This window comes from Rhineura floridana, chromosome 1, assembly GCF_030035675.1.
Source record: "Rhineura floridana isolate rRhiFlo1 chromosome 1, rRhiFlo1.hap2, whole genome shotgun sequence".
Taxonomy (NCBI): domain Eukaryota; kingdom Metazoa; phylum Chordata; class Lepidosauria; order Squamata; family Rhineuridae; genus Rhineura; species Rhineura floridana.
The window spans coordinates 174193774-174203019 of NC_084480.1; the positions used below are offsets into that span (position 1 = coordinate 174193774).

The 9246-nt window shown below is 41.3% G+C and overlaps 1 protein-coding gene across 3 annotated transcripts in view; it reads right to left on the bottom strand.

Annotated features, from left to right (window-relative positions):
• Positions 1-9115, bottom strand: part of TMCO6 (transmembrane and coiled-coil domains 6) — a 21244-nt gene extending 12129 nt beyond the window's left edge. For 2 of the 3 annotated variants that reach the window (XM_061586659.1, XM_061586651.1), the window contains exons 1-5: positions 8404-9115; positions 5197-5321; positions 2747-2856; positions 1134-1317; positions 210-314 (exon numbers count right to left, since the gene is read on the bottom strand). In XM_061586659.1, coding sequence (XP_061442643.1) covers positions 210-314; positions 1134-1317; positions 2747-2856; positions 5197-5321; positions 8404-8557 — 678 coding nt within the window. In that variant the 5' untranslated portion in view covers positions 8558-9115. Of the gene's footprint in view, positions 1-209; positions 315-1133; positions 1318-2746; positions 2873-5196; positions 5322-8403 lie in introns of all 3 variants that reach the window. The other variant, XM_061586669.1, reaches the window with a different exon arrangement.
• Between the last annotated feature and the right edge of the window lie 131 nt (positions 9116-9246).

Here is a 9246-nt window from a genome sequence, read left to right on the forward strand (position 1 = left end):
CTCTTTGAGAGCATCTTATTCAGTCCTGGACAACCGGTTATATCATCCTCTGTCTCTATAAGACACGTTGCGTATGGGTTTAAGGGATTCTACTTATTCTAACAGCAGCAAATGGATAATTAATTCACGAATCAAGTGCACTCCTATTAGACAATGTTTGTACAGAGCTGGTATTTAGAATGTCTAGGCAAAGACCGTTTGCCACTCACATGGATGCAGGATGCCAGTATTGGGATAATGCCCTGAGGTAGAAGTTGTTTCTTCACAGCCTTCATCTCAACCACCAAGTTCCCCAATGTGTACAAACACAGCTCCTGAAATACAATGAGGTGCATGCTCCATATTCACCATTCTGTAACTGCAACTTCTTGCACAATGCTACAATACCTGCTAATAACTCTCAGGACTGGAAGCATTCCCACTAGAGCAGAGAGCAGCCAAGAAGATTTGGAGACGCAAAGCTGTAACTGCGCAAGTAGCAAAAAGAAATATGGGCAAAGGAAGTATAAATTTCTGGAGCTACAGAAATAAAATTAATGCGAGCAATAATTTTACATTAAGCATTCTCAGATGGTTTCGTCAAGCAATTCTCAGAGGTCAGGATCAATGTGATCCTTTGCTGCCAGCCCTCAATGGGAACGCTCCTATCCAACCGACCTTACAATGCACTCTACCTATTGTGCCCAGACTTCTTTCATCACCATACAGTCACTTGCTCATTCCAGAATGTACTTGCAGCCAAGTTCATGCCATTGCAAGAGGCCCAAGAGGCTGCAACTTCCTTCAGTTCTCACATTTATTTCTCCCATGTTCTTCAGACCTTTCCTCCCCACTTTTCCAGCATCCAGTGGCCTACTCTGGGGCACATTTACTTCAAGCACGCAAAAGGGACTGTTTTATCGGATCTAGGTCTCTGAACTCAAAACACTCAATTACACTGAAGTTGACAGCACTGTACTTTGTTCCATCTTGAGCCACCTTTTTAACTAAAACAACAACAACAGAGCTTGCTGGAGAAAATCATTTTCATACTACCATGCTCAGAAAAGTGGAATCTGATACGGGCAGAAGGTCACACTTCATATCCCTTATCAGAAGCAAAAACAATTGAGAAGTGCAGACTTAGATCTTACTATAAGGGCTATACTGTGTCCAGAGAGGTAGGTCAGGAGATAGGAGGATGCTGGCAAACATGCTTCAACCACATCCGGGTCACTGGAGTGTGAGAGTTCATGTAAACAGCGAGCTGCTTCCATCTGCAGATCTGCCAGATTGCCAGTAAAGAGACCTATCAGCAAACGCATGCTGCCCTCCAGCCTACAAAATTAAAAACACAAGACTTGATGCAGTCTCCTGCCACATCACATACTCTTTTCACTCAGATGTGGGTGGGTTTAGATTAAGTAGAGTCTGATGTTGTATTTGTATTTATATGTGATATTTTAATTTTCTGTACGTCGCCTAGAGTGGCCGTTAATTCGGCCAGATAGGCGACTTAGAAATAAAATTGTATTATTATTATTATTATTATTATTATTATTATTATTATTATTATTATTATTATCTGTTCCAGTGAAGAAAAGAAAATATGCAGTTAAAGCTAACCCAATCTCCTGGTTATTGTTACTGTTATTATTATTTTTATTTACTGCATTTATATTAAAAATATTCCCTAGGAGGTTACTATGCTCTGCATGACCCAGGATATTGGGCTAATTCCAAATGAATAAGCATTGATTGAACCTGAACAAAAAACTTGACTGAACGTATAAACTGGAACAGAACATAAACCAGCTGAAAATTTCTTGAACCCAGATTGGAACAGTTACACAAATTCTCCCTCGCCTCTCCACATCAACCTCCACATATTTAGATCATCAATTCAAAATCAGAGTTTATCTAAAAAATTGAAGTAGTACACTCACTGGCCCTAACCACAGAGAATAAGAACAAAAATCCAATGGGTTGCATTCATATATATATATCCCGTCCTTCCTCCCAGTAGGAGCTCAGGGCGGCAAACAAAAGCACCACAAACACTTTACAACATCATAAATACAGACTTTAAAATATATTAAAACAAAACATCTTTAAAAACATTTTTTTAAAAGTTTAAAAAACATCTTTTTAAAAAAGGTTTAAAAGCATCTATTTTTTTAAAAAGGTTTAAAAACATATTAAAAAGCAATTCCGACACAGACGCAGACGGGGATAAGGTCTCAACTTAAAAGGTTTGTTGAAAGAGGAAGGTCTTCAGCAGGCACCGAAATGATAACAGAGATGGCACCTAATATTTAAGGGGAGGGAATTCCAAATTGTAGGTTGTGCTAGCACAACTATTTCATTGAACACTGCCCAATATGTTTGTCTTTGGGAGGCATGTTCGTATTTCTGTACTCTGCCCTCCTCTTAACAACCTGGAAAACAGCAAGTAGGACAGAGGTTCTAACAGACTAACATTCAACACCTTGGTGGATGAAGGAGAGGACAGCATTTATGTGCACTACAGCATGGCTCCCCTATTCTGTGGAGTTTAGCTAATCTCTGGAGGTATTACAATTTCAAGGTCACTAACGTCTAACAGCAACCTGGCTACCAAGGAAGTGTGGGCTTGCCTCCACTCAAACTGGGTTGCTCCTGAGCTACGCAAAAGGGTACGTTGTTCCTAAGTGGTTCCATTTACTTCAACACAGATTAGCAGCATGCCCCAGGATTGGCTTCACTAGGAGAGCACACATTAACTAACCTGATGAATTTCTGCTGGGTCTCTCTGTGCTGTAGTCCTCGTCGAAGTGAACGCAGAGATGTTGCCCTGTCTTCTGTTCCTCTTCGGATGTTTCTCAGCAGCTGTGAAACCTGATAGCGAGCAGTACTGAATCAATGCAAGTTTTGAAGAGAAAGCAAATTTGAGATGGAAGGTTGTTGTTGCTGTCCTCCTCTGTAAAATGGAGGGCTGAAACAATCCTGAAGATTCAGGAAATGGTCTCATAACAGGCACTTTCAAGGTGGCTAGGACCACCTTGTAAAGAGCTATTCACAGCCTCCTAGATCTTGGCGGTTAATCTGCTCTTGCTAGATATTACAAAAAAGCAAACAAGTGATAGACTACGTTCTTACAAGCATCTTGTTCACATCCTCAAGACACTATGACTGAATGAGATGGTGTTGTAGACACATCCATAGACTGAACTGTAACAATAGTGGTGTCCAAGTGGTGGCAAATGTGACCTTGAAAGTGCTCAACTAAAGGATAACAGCATGCTTCGGAGGGTTCTTTCAGGTCACTTTGTGTATCAAGCTGAAGAAGACCATGACCCACTTTGAAAAGTTGTGCGACAAAACACTGCCATGGTGGTGGTGTTGCCACCACCAGAGTACACTCAATAATGAGTGTTTGCCTGTGTCTAGCTGGATTCACAGTGAGTTTTCAGCCACGAACCAGAGTTTCAACAGGAGTGCCAGTCATACCAGCTGGAAATTTCCTAAGAGTCCTTCAGGAATCATTCAGATTCCATTAGCCTCCAAGGTATACCATTTTAATAGACCCACCAACCCCTCAGAGGGAAATAGCCACTGCAAGTGTAAGCCTCACCAGTTAAATGACATGATTGTGACAAGGGAATCAACAAAAAAATCCATCACATTTTGTAGATAACTCTGGGCCCCCAAGTATAACATCTAAGTGTATTAATGCAGTTTCCCTCGTGCTCTAATATTCTTAACTGGTGTTATAAGGAAATAAAGAATGAAACCACAAGAACTGATCAAGAGAAACCAAAATGCACTGGTGTCACTAGACAAGGTAAACGACATGATATCAAAAGCCATGTTGCAAAACGACTGGCGCAGAACTGGTCTTCATGTCACACTGATATTGAAACTTATCAAAACATGATTGTGTCCTCATAATGTCCTGATATAGGTTCAGAAATCATGAAGTTGAAAAACCTAAATTTGGACACATGCAAAGAGCCTTCTTGTTTCCTTCAGCATTTAGCCTCTGTTGTCATACCGGTCCCCCTCACAACAGTGTATCCCCAGCCCTATCATGAACTGTCCTGTCCAGGGCTCCATTCTGCCTACAATAGAAGCCTTGTAGCACTTTCAGGGGCCTGCAGAGTACTTTCTTTCCCACTCTTTCTCTCTATGCTAGAAGTGCTAGAGAACTCAGGATAAGACTTGGTGACCAGGTCCAAACCTGAACACTTTATTGCTATATAGCTGGGAGGGTAACAGAGTGGAGAGATTTAAGCTTATGGCAAGAATACCCTCACCCTTAATGCTCACCTCCAGGATATTATAAGCTTTTAGGGGCTTTAGGAGACCAATTCCCTCTTCTTCCTCCACACCTCAAATTCCCTTCTCTCTCTCTCTCTCAGCTGTCAAACCAGATTTTTTAAAAATAGCTTTTTAAAAATTTACAGATTTACATACTTCTATATACCTAGCGAGTCCCTACCCTAGCCACTACCTTACCTGGGGGTGATCCCATTTTGCTTTAATACTGATAGGCACTCAACCACCCAAGTTAGCTTTGAGACTGAACATTGATTTTCTAATTACTCTCTGCATCTATGAAACCAGAAGAAACCTTTTTTTTAGAGAGATAGAAGTCTGAATCGTAATACGTTACAAAAGAATTTCATGAGTCACACAAAATTATATCCACAGAATCTCCACATGACAACATGAAACCACTGTCACTGACCAGGTGGTGGAGATTCAGTGCCTTGCACAGTAACCTGTCTTGTGGCTGCTACTCACTGACCCCTGTTCCATAGCCCATCTGCCCCTTTAAAAATACACATTAAAAAAAACCTTCAGTCTTGAAAGCACAATTAGGCAAAAAGATCACAAAAGTCACAAAAGTGGGGTTTCCTTGGTGTAACATTTTGAACTTCTTTGGTTCTTGACCACATCATGCCTACACCTACTATGTGTGTGTGGGGGGGGGGGAACTGAATACACCTGGTTGCGATAAGTTATTGTTTAACTATTTAACATCTCTTTTGAAAGAAAAAGGACATGAACTAACATTCTGACATTATACAGCTTACATGGCGCTTTCATACACTGTGATCACAAGCCGACTATAAACTAAAAGGGTGAGTTATCTCTAAACAAATCCAAGGACTGTGAGATTAAATGCACTGCAGTGAATCCCACTCTATTTAGAGAGATGGGTGATCTTCCTACCTCTTCTTCAGATAAAGGAGCCGCTGTCTCACTGTCCGTTCCAATTTGCCCTTCATCTGTCAAGGTGTCTTCACATAAAAGCCGCTTGCTGATCAACTGCTGCAGCCTCCGTGCACTTCTCAGGGCTGTAACAAAGCAGCCTCTAGTCATCAAGGTGTCCCAGTACAAGGAGAAGAGCAAAATAGTGAAAAGAGCTTTCTAATGTAATTAGGAGACTGCCGCACAGAGCAAAGTATAAGTAAATCTCCCTTGCCCTATAAAGCTGCAGTTGCCAACCGAAGGTATGTTGGAAGATGTAGAAAGGACATCCTCCTTGGTAACCATCAAGTAGGGCAGGAATGAGCAAGGCTTATACTTGTTTGTCATTTGGTCAACACACTGCCAAACAAACAAAAGGATAGCGCAATCTGTAGGTGCTCAGGAGAATTCCTGAGGGGCCAAGAAAGCACAGACACCAGTCTGGGGAGACCTAACCACGATCCCAGGTTCAGACACAGTAAGCCAAATCTTGGCTTAGCTCAGCACGGCACAGCAGACAACAGGAGCAGGAAGGAACAACGCTGCTATGCAAGTTCCTCTCCGAGAGCCCACGCATTCACATGGTCTCACAAAGGCAAGTTGGGCTTAGCATGTCATGGAAACCAGGCCGTTACAACCATCATATAAGGCTAAAAGTTATATATTAGAACCTAAATAGCAATAGTATGGACTATAGATAAACACATGACCAGTTTTATTTGGCTATTTTGTATGGTAACAACTTAGGTTAAACCTGCATATTTTCACTGAGAACACTTGGTTTGAAGTACACTCCTCCTTCCTCTTTTCCTAAACTGCAGCCAATATTCTATTTAGATTGAGGAATTTAGTTATTCCAGGGATCAATATCTAGTACAACACTGACAGTTTTTTAAAAAGGGAAGGAGTGTTTACCATATTCCCTAACTAATCCTTATTTCACAATATTCATATTCAATAATCTAATCATACAACACATTTCCATTGTTTTATGAAGAGTAAAGATAGCTATATTGGCCTATAAGAACTGTTCCAAAGTCCTTATTAGGGCAATACCTTTATTACACCTTTATTTTGATTGGCCTAATAAAGGTATTATTTAACAACAGACTGTGGAATGGTATTTGAATGATTCGTCTAATGCTGTTCATCACCTCCCTTCTCTGCTCTGATCAGATGTCAAAAAATTGGTCCTCAGAGAGCAGTGTGTGGAGCATCTGTTATGTCAGGAAAGACAGGCATTACCTTGATAGTTCTATCATCAGAAGTAGGCATAATTATCATGGGTATCATCAGCCTTACCATATATCGTCAGCTCTTACCATATGTGGAGTGAGAAATGCCAGATATCCAAGCTGGATTTAGAAAGGGAAGAGGTACCAGAGATCATATTGCAAACATATGTTGGATAATGGAACGGAGCAAGGAATTTCAGAAGTCACCCTGTGTTTTATATACAGCAAAGCCTTTGACTGTGTAGATCATAAAAAACTATGGAATGCTTCAAAAGAAATGGGGGTGCCACAGCATCTGATTGTCCTGATGCACAACCTATACTCTGGACAAGAGGCTACTATAAGGACAAAATATGGAGAAACTGATTGGTTCCCAATAGAAAAGGGTGTGAGACAGGGGTGTATTTTGTCACCCTATTTATTTAATCTATACACAGAACATATCATACGGAAAGCAGGATTGGACCAAGATGAAGGAGGTGTGAAAACTGGAGGGAGAAATATCAATAATTTAAGATATGCTGACGATACCACACTACTAGCAGAAACCAATAATGATTTGAAACAAATGCTGATGAAAGTTAAAGAGGAAAGCACAAAAGCAGGACTACAGCTGAACGTTAAAAAGACTAAAGTAATGACAACAGAAGATTTATGTAACTTTACAGTTGACAATGAGGACATTGAACTTGTCGAGGATTATCAATACCTTGACACAGTCATTAACCAAAATGGAGACAATAGTGAAGAAATCAGAAGAAGGCTAGGACTGGGGAAGGCAGCTATGAGAGAACTAGAAAAGGTCCTCAAATGCAAAGATGTATCACTGAACACTAAAGTCAGGATCGTTCAGACCATGGTATTCCCAATCTCTATGTATGGATGTGAAAGTTGGATAGTGAAAAAAGCAGATAAGAGAAAAATCAACTCATTTGAAATGTGGTGCTGGACTGCTAAAAACTCAAATAATTGGGTGTTAGAATAAATTAAACCAAAACTATTATTAGAAGCTAAAATGATGAAACTGAGGTTACCATACTTTGGCCACATCATGAGAAGACATGATTCACTAGAAAAGACCATAATGCTGGGAAAAACAGAAGGAAGTAGTAAAAGAGGAAGGCCAACAGATGGATTGATTCTGTAAAGTCACAGACCTGAATTTACAAAATCTGAACAGGGTGGTTCACGACAGATGCTATTGGAGGTCGCTGATTCATAGGGTCACCACAAGTCATTGTCGACTTGAAGGCACATAACAACAACAAATTGTCAGCCTATCCAAACAGACTAACAAAGTCAAATAAGTTTATAGAATCACATCTTCAAAGTCTAACCAAATGGGTTAACCGCAGTGCGAGGATTTGAGTTTTAAGATTAAGAAGTTTAAGATTAAAGAAAACAAACATCTTTTAAATGTTTTAATTACTTGTTTCTAACCATTTTTATTGATAATTTTACTGTTTCTTGTAAACCACTTAGAGGTCTTATTACAAGCAAGCAAGCAGCCTCTGCTTTCAGCAAAGGATCACATGCCTTACTTATCACAACCAGTACCTGGAATTATGTACATCACTGATCTTCTCAATGTGGGCTAAAAAATGGCAATGCAAAAAAAAAAAAGAATCAAAATTCTGTTCATGGTAAGTTAGGCAGCTGAACTGTTTGCACACAACCATTCTGCCGGTGATAGAGGTGTTTTTAAATTACGTATTTGTTGGCTTGCATATTTATTTATGTCATGACTACCCACTTGAGGCAAATACACTGTCTGACTCACTTGACAGAATATTGTCCTGTCACTGAATAGATCTGACTGATCAATTCTACAATGGTATGCAAATTTGAGGGGGTAGAAGGGGATGAATGGCTGAATCCATCTTTATCTGTACTTGTTGCCTGTATCTGGTTAAATAATTTTATCCAACACATCAGAAAGAAGCCTCACACAAACCTGATTCACGTTCTCTCCGCCACATTCGCAGATCCTCAACACTGCAGCCATGTGGTCGGCAGTGGCTTCTCCTCCATCTCTTTGCAGCAGCAATTCTAGGTGAGGCAGTAGCTGCTACTGGTCCAGCACCTGGGACTGATCCGAAAGAAAGCATAACTACTGCTCCAATCCTGTGCTGCCCCTACCTAGCTATGAGCAAATCCGTCCTAAACGGGACACAGCGGTATCTTTAAAGGACTAGCCAGTCACAGTTGTCAGCTGCAATGTGTTCACAGAGTCGGTGCTAGCATAGTATTTGCGTGCAACATGACTCCCTCCCAACACCCATATTCACCCGAGTCTCTCGGGCCACCAGTCAAGTAACTCTCACTCTTCCCAGCAGGACAGGCCGCTGGAGCCACCAGCCCGCCTCTCCGAGGCCAACCCCGGCAGGTTTTATGAATGCGAAAAAAGCGAAGTGTGACTCAAGAGTTCGAAAAGTAGACCAGCATCAACAGCGTGAAACAGAAAAGGGGGACGGACGACGGATGCCCTTTTCCAGAGACAGAGGAACGCTACGCGGTTACCAGGACAACAAACAAAGACGTCAGATGTGAAAAGAGGGGAACGAGGGGCCCACGGGCTGAACTCTTACACTTCGCTGTACGGTGCCGCCATCTTCGCGGATATACTATGCTTGACGTTTGGTTCAGGGCGCCTGCGCGGTGGAAAATTTTCCCTCAGCGCCCAGGCAAAGGAAGCTGTTTTTTTTTTTTATTTAAATGCTCCGCGAAGGGAATGACAGCGCCAAGAAAGTAGAGAGGCGCCGCGTGCTCTGGCTGGATTGAAAAGCAGCTGTTAACC